General features: G+C 34.6%; 1 protein-coding gene across 1 annotated transcript; it reads left to right on the forward strand.

Annotated features, from left to right (window-relative positions):
* Positions 1 to 4,536: 4,536 nt before the first annotated feature.
* LOC134283602 (serine/threonine-protein phosphatase 6 regulatory ankyrin repeat subunit B-like) lies at positions 4,537 to 10,247 on the forward strand. Its single transcript, XM_062766109.1, has one exon. The coding sequence runs from the start codon at positions 4,603 to 4,605 to the stop codon at positions 10,210 to 10,212; it is 5,610 nt and encodes a 1,869-aa protein (XP_062622093.1). The 5' UTR covers positions 4,537 to 4,602; the 3' UTR covers positions 10,213 to 10,247.
* The last annotated feature ends 3,274 nt before the right edge of the window (positions 10,248 to 13,521 follow it).

Raw genomic sequence — 13,521 nt, forward strand, 5'->3', positions numbered from 1 at the left:
TGTATAATAAACCATGTGTACTAGCTAGCTATCATATACTAGTACATGTACATGCCAAAATTTTCAGTATAAACTTTATGAGTTTTTATCAATCAATATTCATGATTTTCAAAATATCATGAATTTGAAAAAAAATTATAGGCACTCAATTTAATTTGTGTTTTGTAGATCCCCCCCCCCCCCCCCCCCCCGGACGATTTTTTAGATTCTGCATATTTTTCTCTGAGACACGCTCTTTATATTACATTTTGTTTATGTTTTGGAAAACTTCCTGGTCGTAAAGGCTTAAATAAGATTCAATACGACATTAAAGCCTTAATGACATAATGAAAGAAATTAATATCTGTGTTCCTTTCATTAACATACTTATTGAAAAGTGTGGAGGATTTATTTTCTTATTTAATTTTTTTATGAATTCGTTGATTTATATATCATTGATCATTTGTGTCAATTCTGTGAAATTTATTATTAAATGATTGTAACACGAGCAAGTGATCTTTTCTGAACACATTTTTTCCGGCGTTTTTCTGTCTGTCCGCCTGTCTGTCTGTAAACTTTTCACAATGTCATTGGATAAAGGGGATTCAAATTTGTTCAAATGAAGCACTATGCCCCATTACAGGGCGAGATAATTAAGAATTTCTGAAAAATAAAATGCAATTCTAAAAAATCTTCATCTCAAGAAACACTTTGCCAGGAAAAATAAAACTTATGTGGAAATATCCTCAGGTAGTATAAATGCAAGTTTATTTAAATCATGACTCTTGGGGGTTGGGTTTGGCCAGAATGGACGATCAGAAGGATGTAAAGGAAACGTCTTTTAAAATTTTCTTGAGAAGCATACTCAGGTGGTGTAGACTCATGATTGTTCAAATTATGACCCCCGGGGCTAGGGCAGGCCACAATGACCGATCAAAGTTTTACATAGATATATAAAGGAAAAAAATCATATTTATATGGACGCATCCATGTTGTAGTGAAGATTCAAGATTGTTCAAATCATGACTTCCTAGGGTTAGGATGGGGCCACTATGGACGATCACAATTTTACACAGGAGTACTCTTTATATGAAAAATATTCTCAAGAACAAAAAAGATGATTGGTCTTGTTTATATGGAAGCATCCTCGGGTAGTTTAGATGCAGATTTGTTACAATCATGACCCGCGCATCCTTACCCCCGGTTGGGTGGGACCACAATAAAAGTTCAAACTAATAGGGAAAAGTCAGAGTTCGTCAAACAAATATGTAAGCATCCTTAGTTAGTATTCATTCAAGTTTGCACAGTTTGCTCAAATCATACCCCCTTTTTAGGATCGGGACCACTTAGGCATTTACTAAATTGTTTTTGTCCTGGGGATAGTGCCCAAGTGAGCGATGTGGCCCATGGGGCTCTTGTATACAATATTATTCCTGTAGTCCAAAATGATCAATTATCTTTGAAGCTCAAACACCCTTGATTTCAATTATTCACTTTTCATTGAGCATAACACCGTTCATTGATAAGTAAACAAATTCTGAAATCTTCGAGACATCAAGTCTATCTTCCTTAAAGATATCTATTATTTCTTTTCAGAAACAACCAAGCGAATGATACAAAAACATTATGAAGCCATGGACCATTTTTTTGTAAGAACTCGTGCGTTTGAAAGAGCAAAGGAATTGTTGGACAAAAACGGTTATGTCGTCATCAAGGGTAACCCTGGAACTGGAAAAACCACAATCGCCAAGATGTTAATGAAAGAACTGATGGATGAAGGAAGATCTCCTCTTCAGCTTTACAGGTTGACAGACTTGTATGAAAACATATCAGCGGGGGGTGGTATAGTGGTATTTATTGACAATTTATTTGGAGAGTTTACTTTGTCCAGCGATGATGTTCAAGAATGGAAAGCTAGAGCAGATATGACAAAGGTTTTAATTGAAAATGACATTGATAATAAATCTAACAGATTGATATTTGCTTTAAGAAATGATATATATCAGGAACTTGTACAAAACGAGTGCGATAACGAATTTTTGATGTCGTCCTTGGTTGACCTATCAAGCAAGGAAAATGCATTGCTAACGGACGAGATCCTACAGCTATCAGAAAACTATGAACTATCTGAATACATAAAAGACAAAAAGCTCATCTATAAAATATCTGAAATACCACTAGCTATAGGGTTTCCACAATGTTGTAAATTGGCAAGAGGCAATGAAGATTTTAAACAAAACGTCATTGCATTTTTACCAAATGCAATGACGTTTATGAGAGACTACTTCAAAACCATATTGAAAAAAAGAACTGTAAAAACCGCTGTTTTAGTTTATCTTCTTCTGAATGGAGGAAAAGTAGAGTTAGAATTAATTCATAATTCCCAAATGGATTTAGAGCTGAAGCGCGACTCCTTAGAATTTGTAGGTCTACAAAACTCGTATGTTAACGATTTCCAAAACAGTATTTTGTGTTTTGAAGGTTTTTTAATAACTCATGACACGATAGAAAATACTTATAAGTTTGCCCATAGTTCAGTACAGGAATCCCTTTTCAGTGTCTTGTTTATATCTAATCCTGAAAAAATGATCCGAAAGTGTTATCCGTCCTTACTTATGACATTGACGACATGTAAAATCCCCAAAAGTACACAGGTCCACATAGGACAAAGATTGTTTAAATATGTTGCCCGCCGCATTGCAAATATAATTGAAGAAAGGTATGTAAATGGATATTCTTCCATATCATCACTGGATTTATGGAATGATTCAAACTTCCATGAGCACGTATTACAATCTGAAGAATGTACTTCGAAGTTTAAAACATGCCGTGATACCAACGGTGATTCAATGATTGTGCATTTTTCGAGGGTGGGAAATAAGCGATGGGTTGAATATTTACTTCCAAATTCAGAAAAAAGACAAAGATACAGATCAATTAACGCCGCTTGCTTAAAAAATCAACCAGATATTGTTAATCTCATTTTGTCATCAGGTGTGGATTGTGATCTTCAAACGTGTTTTCATGCTGTACAAAGTGGCAATATAGAGTTATTGCTCCGAGTCTGTGAGTTTGTTGATCTTCATCAAATTTCATTTTCCTTGCATCCTGTCTGGACTAATATAAGACATAGCTTACTTCATGAAATCTGCTTTATGCAACAAACACAATTAATTGAACAAGTTTTGGAAAAATATCCATTTCTTGTAGATAAGAAAAATGATCAAGGCGCCAATGTATTACAGTCTGCAGCAAGTTCTGGAGACAAACATGCATTTAATCTTCTGTTAAAGTTTGGCTTTGATCCTTATGAAAAAGATCGAGACAATGGTCACACTGTTCTTACTTGTGCTTGTCAGGATGGTAGGCTAGACATGGTGAAATTCCTTGTTGATACACAGGGGCGTAGCTTGACTTTAATTTCTAGTGAGGCAAAACTATTGTGGCCGGGGGTCTGGGTGGATTTTAAAATGTAAAAATAATACTGTCCTGGGCAGAAATTTCGCCCCCCCCCCCCCAGTTTTATAACTTTAGCATTCATCAGTTCAGATGACACTGCATGTACGTACTGAATTTAAACGTATTTAAGGTTTAAAAAAATGCTTTTTTCGAACTTCTAACACATTTTTTAAAATATCTATATATTAATTTTGGCATCATTTGGAAAGATACTAGTAAAAGAATCATTCACTAGCTTACAGGGTTTTTGAAATTTATGACGTTCATTATAATTTCTAGACTTTCATTTTTTCCTTTTCTTAGAAAGGATGTCAACTGCGTCTATCCCCCTTTGTTTGCCGATTATTTTTCCACAAAAAATACTTTTACGTTTTAGAACAGAGGCACTTGTTTTTGTAAAAAAGTTTTGACCCATAGTATAATAATTATACCCCCCGCTTGAAAAGCGGGAGGGTATATAGTAATCATTAATTCCGTCCGTCCGTCCGTCTGTACGTCCGTCCGTCTGTTACGCTTTGGGGTACCCATCTCTTATCCGCAACTCCTCTCATACCACTGAATGAATTTTGATGAAACTTTCACAGAATCTTTATTACATATTGCCATTGTGCACCTCCTATTTTACTTTTTGATCCGACACATATTTGGGTTTCCCGGCAACAGGAAAACATTTTTCACCAGTTATAACCATGTGGGAGGCGGGGGGTATCATTTAATGAGCTCATCGCTCACAGTACCTCTAGTTTAGTATACTATGGCCATCTTCGCTAGCCAAGGGTTTCTGCATATCAGAAACCCTTGGCTAGCGACGATGTACTATGGGTCAAAACTTTATTACAAAAACAAGTGCCTGTGTTTTAAAAATAGAACCCGATCTCGTGAATTTTGAACTAGAACATACTGATATGAAAGTACAATAATTTCTTGATTTGTCTAAATGATAAATAAAAACAGTTACGTTTTTTTAAAAAAACAAATAAATTATTTTCTGTGATGTATTAAATTACGGGAAAGGGGTGTTGCTGAAAAATCTAGTGAGGCAGTTGCCTCATTGCCACAATGGAAGCTACGCCCCTGGATACATATCCTAAATTACTCCAGGAACACACAGAATTTGATGGAAATAATCTTTTGTATTGGGCAGCTTTCAGTGGGAATATAGATATGTTTGAATATATGCTTAACCTCTTTGAGAATGAAAATATATTACATATATCAAGTGACAATAAACCAAAGGGATATAAAACAGATAATACAGGTCGTTCTATCCTGCACAATGCATGCAAAAATGGCCATTTTGATATGAGTGAATATCTGTTGAGCAGATACCCAGAATTACTGGATGTCTGTGACAATGATGGTAAAAATATTCTCCATTACACAGCCCTAGGTGGCAACATAGATCTTTTTAAGTACTTAGTTGAGAATTATCCTCATCTTTTAGACGTCAAAGACAAATCTAGTAATACAGTGTTGCATGTTGCAGCCTGGGGAGGCAATGTTCAAATAGTAAAACTATTGATTGAGAAAAATATGGACATCAATGCCCTACAGGAAGGTGGTGAAACAGTTTTACATCAGTGCTGTCGTTCTGGTAAAATGGAGATGTGTGAACATTTGGTCAATCATTTTCCAGAGTTATTGGAGATAAAGGACTCTAAGGGGTGGACAGTGTTACATTCAGCTTGTAGTGGAGGAAGTGTTGAAATTGTTTCTTTTCTTTTAGAAAAAGGACTGGATTTCAATGCCCAGTCAAATGATGGTAAAACTCTCTTGCATATAGCATGTCTCAATGGGAAGTTTGAAGTTTGTGTGTACTTAGTTGAGAATTATCCCGATCTATTAGATTTAAAAGATAAATCTAGTAACACAGTGCTGCACGATGCAGCCTGGGGAGGCAATGTTCAAATAGTAAAACTATTGATTGAAATAAAGATGGACATAAAAGGCCTACATGGAGGTGGTGAAACAATTTTACATCTTTGCTGTCGTTCTAGTAAAATGGAGATGTGTCAACATTTGGTCAATCATTTTCCAGATTTATTGGAGATAAGGGACAATGACGGATGGACAGCGTTACATTCAGCTTGCGGTGGAGGAAGTGTAGAAATTGTTTCTTTTCTTATAGAAAAAGGAATGGATTTCAATGCCTTGTCAAATGATGGTAAAACTATCTTGCATGTAGCTTGTCTCAATGGGAAGTTTGAAGTTTGTGTGTACTTAGTTGAGAATTATCCCGATCTATTAGACATAAAAGATAAATCTAGTAACAAAATGTTGCACGATGCAGCCTGGGGAGGCAATGTTCAAATAGTAAAACTATTGATTGAAAAAAAGATGGACATCAATGCCCTACAGGAAGGTGGTGAAACAATTTTACATCAGTGCTGTCGTTCTAGTAAAATGGAGATGTGTGAGTATTTGGTCAATCATTTTCCAGATTTATTGGAGATAAGAGACAATGACGGATGGACAGCGTTACATTCAGCTTGCAGGGGAGGAAGTGTTGAAATTGTTTCTTTTCTTATAGAAAAAGGGATGGATTTCAATGCCTTGTCAAATGATGGTAAAACTATCTTGCATGTAGCTTGTCTCAATGGGAAGTTTGAAGTTTGTGTGTACTTAGTTGAGAATTATCCCGATCTATTAGACTTAAAAGATAGATCTGGTAACTCAGTGTTGCATGATGCAGCCTGGGGAGGCAATGTTCAAATAGTAAACCTGTTGATTGAAAAAAAGATGGACATCAAAGTCCTACAGGAAGGTGGTGAAACAATTTTACATCAGTGCTGTCGTTCTGGTAAAATGGAGATGTGTCAACATTTGGTCAATCATTTTCCAGATTTATTGGAGATAAGGGACACTAAGGGGTGGACAGCGTTACATTCAGCTTGCAGGGGAGGAAGTGTTGAAATTGTTTCCTTTCTTTGCGGAAAAGGGATGGATTTCAATGCCTTGTCAAATGATGGTAAAACTATCTTGCATGTAGCTTGTCTCAATGGGAAGTTTGAAATTTGTGTGTACTTAGTTGAGAATTATCCCCATCTATTAGATGTCAAAGACAAATCTAGTAATACAGTGTTGCATGATGCAGCCTGGGAAGGCAATGTTCAAATAGTAAAACTATTGATTGAGAAAAAGATGGACATCAATGCCCTACAGGAAGGTGGTGAAACAATTTTACATCTGTGCTGTCGTTCTAGTAAAATGGAGATGTGTGAGTATTTGGTCAATCATTTTCCAGATTTATTGGAGATAAGGGACCCTAAGGGGTGGACAGTGTTACATTCAGCTTGCACGGGGGGAAGTGTTGAAATTGTTTCTTTTCTAATAGAAAAAGGGATGGATTTCAATGCCTTGTCAAATGGTGGTAAAACTATCTTGCATGTAGCTTGTCTCAATGGGAAGTTTGAAGTTTGTGTGTACTTAGTTGAGAATTATCCCGATCTATTAGACGTCAAAGATAAGTCTAGTAATACAGTGTTGCATGCTGCAGCCTGGGGAGGCAATGTTCAAATAGTAAAATTATTGATTGAGAAAAAGATGGACATCAATGTCCTACAGGAAGGTGGTGAAACAATTTTACATCAGTGCTGTCGTTCTGGTAAAATGGAGATGTGTCAACATTTGGTCAATCATTTTCCAGATTTATTGGAGATAAGAGACAGTTACGGTTGGAGAGCGTTACATTCAGCTTGCAGGGGAGGACGTGTTGAAATTGTTTCCTTTCTTTGCGGAAAAGGGATGGATTTCAATGCCTTGTCAAATGATGGTAAAACTATCTTGCATGTAGCTTGTCTGAATGGGAAGTTTGAAATTTGTGTGTACTTAGTTGAGAATTATCCCGATCTATTAGACTTTAAAGATAAATCTAGTGAGACAGTGTTGCATGATGCAGCCTGGGGAGGCAATGTTCAAATAGTAAAACTATTGATTGAGAAAAAGATGGACATCAATTCCCTACATGGAGGTGGTGAAACAATTTTACATCTTTGCTGTCGTTCTGGGAAAATGGAAATGTGTGAACATTTGGTCAATCATTTTCCAGATTTATTGGAGATAAGGGACAATGACGGATGGACAGCGTTACATTCAGCTTGCAGGGGAGGAAGTGTTGAAATTGTTTCTTTTCTTATAAAAAAAGGGATGGATTTCAATGCCTTGTCAGATGATGGTAAAACTATCTTGCATGTAGCTTGTCTCAATAGGAAGTTTGAAGTTTGTGTGTACTTAGTTGAGAATTATCCCGATCTATTAGACTTAAAAGATAAATCTAGTGAGACAGTGTTGCATTATGCAGCCTGGGGAGGCAATGTTCAAATAGTAAAACTATTGATTGAGAAAAAGATGGACATCAATTCCCTACATGGAGGTGGTGAAACAATTTTACATCTTTGCTGTCGTTCTAGTAAAATGGAGATGTGTCAACATTTGGTCAATCATTTTCCAGATTTATTGGAGATAAGGGACAATGACGGGTGGACAGCGTTACATTCAGCTTGCAGGGGAGGAAGTGTTGAAATTGTTTCTTTTCTTATAGAAAAAGGGATGGATTTCAATGCCTTGTCAAATGATGGTAAAACTATCTTGCATGTAGCTTGTCTCAATGGGAAGTTTGAAGTTTGTGTGTACTTAGTTGAGAATTATCCCCATCTGTTATATGTCAAAGACAAATCTAGTCACTCAGTGTTGCATGATGCAGCCTGGGGAGGCAATGTTCAAATAGTAAAACTATTGATTGAGAAAAAGATGGACATCAATTCTGTACAGGGAGGTGGTGAAACAATTTTACATCAATGCTGTCGTTCTGGTAAAATGGAGATGTGTGAACATTTGGTCAATCATTTTCCAGAGTTATTGGAGATAAGGGACAATAACGGATGGACAGCGTTACATTCAGCTTGTTGGGGAGGAAGTGAAAATATTGTATCTTTTCTTATAGAAAAAGGAATGGACGTTAATACCTTGTCAAATGATGGTAAAAATATTCTGCATAGAGCTTGTCTCAATGGGAAGTTTGAAGTTTGTGTGTACTTAGTTGAGAATTATCCCCATCTATTAAATATAAGGGACAAATCTAGTGAGACAGTGTTGCATGATGCAGCCTGGGGAGGCAATGTTCAAATAGTAAAACTATTGATTGAGAAAAAGATGGACATCAATTCCCTACATGGAGGTGGTGAAACAATTTTACATCTTTGCTGTCTTTCTGGTAAAATGGAGATGTGTCAACATTTGGTCAATCATTTTCCAGATTTATTGGAGATAAGGGACATTAGAGGATGGACAGTGTTACATTCAGCTTGGAGGGGAGGGAGTTTTGAAATTGTTTCTCTTCTTATAGAAAAAGGGATGGATTTCAATGCCTTGTCAAATGATGGTAAAACTATCTTGCATATAGCTTGTCTCAATGGGAAGTTTGAAGTTTGTGAGTACTTAGTTGAGAATTATCCCCATCTATTATATGTCATAGACAAATGTAGAAACACAGTGTTGCATGACGCGGCTTGGGGAGGGAATGTTCAAATAGTAAAACTACTGATTGAGAAAAAAATGGACATCTATTCTGTACAGGGAGGTGGTGAAACAATTTTACATCAATGCTGTCGTTCTGGTAAAAAAGAGATGTTTGAGTATTTGGTAAAACATTTTTCAGATTTATTGGAGATAAGGTACAATAAGGGATGGACAGTGTTACATTCATCCTGTTATGGAGGAAATGTAGAAATTGTGATTTTTCTGATAGAAAATGGAGTGGACCTAAATGCCGTGTCAAATGATGGCAAAAGTATTCTGCATAGAGCTTGTCTCAATGGGAAATTTGAAGTTTGTGAGTACTTAGTTGAGAATTATCCCCGTCTGTTAGATATCAAAGACAAATTTAGTAATACAGTGTTGCATGATGCAGCCTGGGGAGGCAATGTTCAAATAGTAAAACTACTGATTGAGAAAAAGATGGTCATCAGTGACCTACAGGAAGGTGGAAACAATTGTGAAACAATTTTACATCGATGCTGTTGTTCTGGTAAAAAGGAGATGTGTGAGTATTTGGTCAGTCATTTTCCAGACTTACTGCAGATAAGGAACAATGACGGATGGACAGTGTTACATTCAGCTTGTTGTAGTGGAATTGTTGAAATTGTGTCTTTCCTATTTAATAAAGGATTAGACATCAATGCTTTGTCAAATGATAGTAAAAGTATTCTTCATAGAGCTTGTCTCAAAGGGAAATTTGAAATTTGTGAGTACTTAGTGAAGAATCATCCCCATCTATTAAATATTAGGGACAAATCTAGTAACTCAGTGTTGCATGATGCAGCACAGGGAGGCAATGTTCAAATAGTAGAATTATTAATTGAGAAAAAAATGAACATTTTTACCCGACAGGAAGACGGTGAAACTATTTTACATCAATGCTGTCGCTCTGGTAAAATAGAGATGTGTGAGTTTCTGGTCAATAAGTTTTCAGAGTTAATAAAGATCAGGGACAATAAAGGATGGACAGTGTTACATTCAGCTTGTAGTTGTGGAAGTTTAGATATAGTTTGTTTTCTATTGAAAAAAGGATTGGACATCAATGTTTTGTCAAATGTTGGTGAAAGTATATTGCATATTGCTTGTCTAAATGGTAAACATGATGTTTGTAGGTTTTTATCAACAAATCACCAAGACTTGTTAGCAGTAAAAGATAATCGAGGTAAATCAGTGATAGATATTGCCGCTGAACAAGGTGACATAGACCTGATTCATATTTTGAGAGAACGCCGCTATTAGGAACCTTCTTAATTCTTCATCAATATTCTGTATTTTCATGAAAGAAATGCTGAGAAACATTTAATGAAATGAACTTTTAAACATTAAATAAAAAGGTTAAAATTAATAACACTTACATTAAAATGTGATTTCCCCTTGTATCCATGCATGAAAAAATAAGAAAAATATATTTTGAAGATGGCGAACAGTGATCAACTTTATGAAATCCATTGAAATCCATTTACATACAAAATCCATTTTACGTCGTACAAAATCGACAACATTTCACGAGTAAAAATACCTGAAATCTTTTAAGGTAGGACCAGATGTCAAGGAAAATGAAAAAGTTTGAAATATTGACAATTTGTATGTAGCTTTATTTTTACACTCTAGAATCCCTGGAAATCTTTTTAATGTTTAGTGTATTATTTAGATCCAAAGAGTCTTATTAGATTTTTTACGTAGTTTCATTTTTAGATTGATCAACGTTTATTATCTTTACCTTTTAATATATTACTTTGTTTTACGTACAACATAGATCTTTTTTTATACAAATATGGGATTGGAATTGTAAAATGTTCGCAGGTTCTTCAAATGAGTCAGTACCAGATCTGTCATCATTATGCTTTCTAAAAGAATTCAAAATCGTAGGAGACTTGAAAAATGTTATGAAAATAAAGTGCTACGCTTTAAAAAAAAAAAGATGTCTTGTAACCAATGATTGAAAAATGATCTGTAAAAATCATTCTCTTGCAAATCTTTTTTTAATTTATAATGCTGTACAATTTTTGAATGATATTAACTTAGATTTCATTTGTTTATGTAAACAAGAAAGTTAAAATAAATCGACTTTACATTTATAGTTCCAATGATATGTTGAATGCAATTAGAGCTAAATTATCGTTGTATATTCAAATACTTAATTTAGAAGCTTGAATGTGAAGAGTGTGTCATTTATTTTATAATTTTATTTCGTTATTATTTGAAGTGTTATATGCATGAAAGGGATTTAGTTTGTTTTATGAATTAATTGCCCTATATGTTTTTATTCATAGTTGTGTTACAATTGTTTTCTTTGTGAAAATATGAAATTTTCATCAGAGTAATGGAAAAATATGTTGATTTTGCATATATATGTGGTTTTAACTTTTTCTCAAGATATTCTTTGAACGATTGAATGTGTAGTTTATTAATGTTTTTAATGTTTAATTTTTGGTATCGTCTGAATATTTTTATTGATTTCGTGTCGTATTTTGCCTTTATATAAATATGGGAAAGAACTGTAAATGTTCTCCCGCCGCCTACCTCCAGGGAAATTCTCAAAAGTTAACAGACACCAGTTATTCTTAATATTTATATCGATATTTTTATGGATTTTCATTGAAAAACATCACTTATTTATGAAAACAAAGAGAGATAAATGCATGGTTTTGGTAAAACTTGCGTTTTCACTCTAGAAGTCAATGGATAGCGATAAAAAAAAAAAACCTAGGCAACAAAAAACCCTTTATTCAGGTTATATAGACTGCCATTTCACAAACTCATGCTGATATGTAGACGTACTTTTTTTCCACGGGGTCATAATTCTGCGGAATTTCAATTTCTGTTTAATTCGCTGGTAGAAAATTACGCGGATTTCTTAAACTGTCATTATATATCTTACATTTATATTAAGTTCGCTTGGACAAATTTCCGCGGAAAATTTGTGACCACGTACATAGCGTAAATTAATACCACGCGGAAAAAAGTATCTACAGTATTTATGTGTTTAATTTAGAAGAGAATATATAAGGAAAGGTTTATCTCATTAAAGACTTTTATATAAATATAACATGTAGTTGAGTGTAAAATTGAAAATTTTCACCCCAAGAAAACCATTGTCAACCGATCGCGAGGCGCATTACATGTATACTGAATGTTTTAAACAAATAAATATAACAGTGAACAATGACTTTAATAAACGAGACTCTTGATATTCTTGTTTCATCAACTTGTTTGTCAACAATTTACCTCGTTTTAGAAACTATTTATGCATAGAGCATGCTCTTGCATATCCAATAAACTGAGAAATATACTCTCCGTATGCAGGTGATGAAGGTATATTGCTGTATAAGTAAAGAAAGTTGGCGATTGTAAAGTGAAAGCCAGCATGTTATCATAGATTTTGGTTGTCGGATTACCATTAACGTTTTTTTTCTTCAAGTAAATTACATATATAGGAAACAGATGTGTCAGCTCTACACTTATTTTTCTTAAGCTCACGGTACCACATTGCGCATCTCTAGAGAACCGGTGTCATTATGAGAAATGAAACTTTCGCCGCCCTTAACTTTGCTTGAGACTAGCAAGTCAGATTAATTGAAAAATTCACAACTTTTAAAAAGCACAAATCAAACTACTAATTCCCACAATTATTGCTTTAAAGAAAATATCACTCAATTTTTCGTTACAAATCTCAAAATTCTAGTTACACAAAATCAAAACATTCCTCGATATTTTGTTTTTACCAGAAACTTTATATAAATAAGGAACACAAAGGCGTCTCAGGTTGGGAGAGGTGAATTTCCACTACTTCATTATTGCTTCGGTTTATAATTTGAAGTTTTTGTTGCATCTCAAATATCAAAATGTAGAAAAACACCTGAAAAACGTCAGATATTTTGGACTAATTTTCTGCACACAGAGCTCTTGAGCTGTGAGGGATGGTTATCTTGCCACCACCTGATGCGGCTCAGGTTATCGGTTTTTGAGGTCCGACTGACTCATTTCCTTAAGTTATAATGTCGGGCGCTTAGCAAAGGAACAATCACTATTTTTGCTTATAATTTATGTTAGGACACGGTATAACATTCGAACACTGGATTCCTAATTGCAAAGCGAACTCACATTTCTTGTCAACTGTGTTTGATGAACGATAATTTTGTAATGTGAAAACCTCTTTGTAAAATTCTTTGGTTTTTTGGGTTGGGTATATTATTTATTTAAAACAGTTTTACTAGTTTTTTGGCATTAGATTTCAAACAATCAATTGACGCCTATTTAGTTTACCTACCATATTAGAGCAAATGTATCCACTCTGTGTAAATCTCTTCAGAGTATTTTTTTTCTTTTTCATGAGTATTGAATTTCGACTTTTAATAAGTTTGATAATGCTGCAAAAAGTCTAAATGTCAATTTTAAACGTTTAAACGTTAGGCATAGTTTTCATGCAAAATTTGATAAAAATCAACTTAAAACTTTACAACTGTTTATAAGTGAATATAAGTCAGTAATTCTTACAATGATGTTCTACCCGGCATATAGTGGTAAAATGTAAATCATAATGACCAT

The sequence above is a fragment of the Saccostrea cucullata genome, unplaced genomic scaffold, assembly GCF_032062105.1.
Source record: "Saccostrea cucullata isolate Sc308-1 unplaced genomic scaffold, CSIRO_AGI_Scuc_v1 ctg17243, whole genome shotgun sequence".
Classification (NCBI taxonomy): domain Eukaryota; kingdom Metazoa; phylum Mollusca; class Bivalvia; order Ostreida; family Ostreidae; genus Saccostrea; species Saccostrea cuccullata.

What these genes read in the sequence shown, in the direction of transcription:
- LOC134283602 (XM_062766109.1), top strand. Translation starts at nt 4,603, where the DNA reads ATGTTTGAATATATGCTTAACCTCTTTGAGAATGAAAATATATTACAT.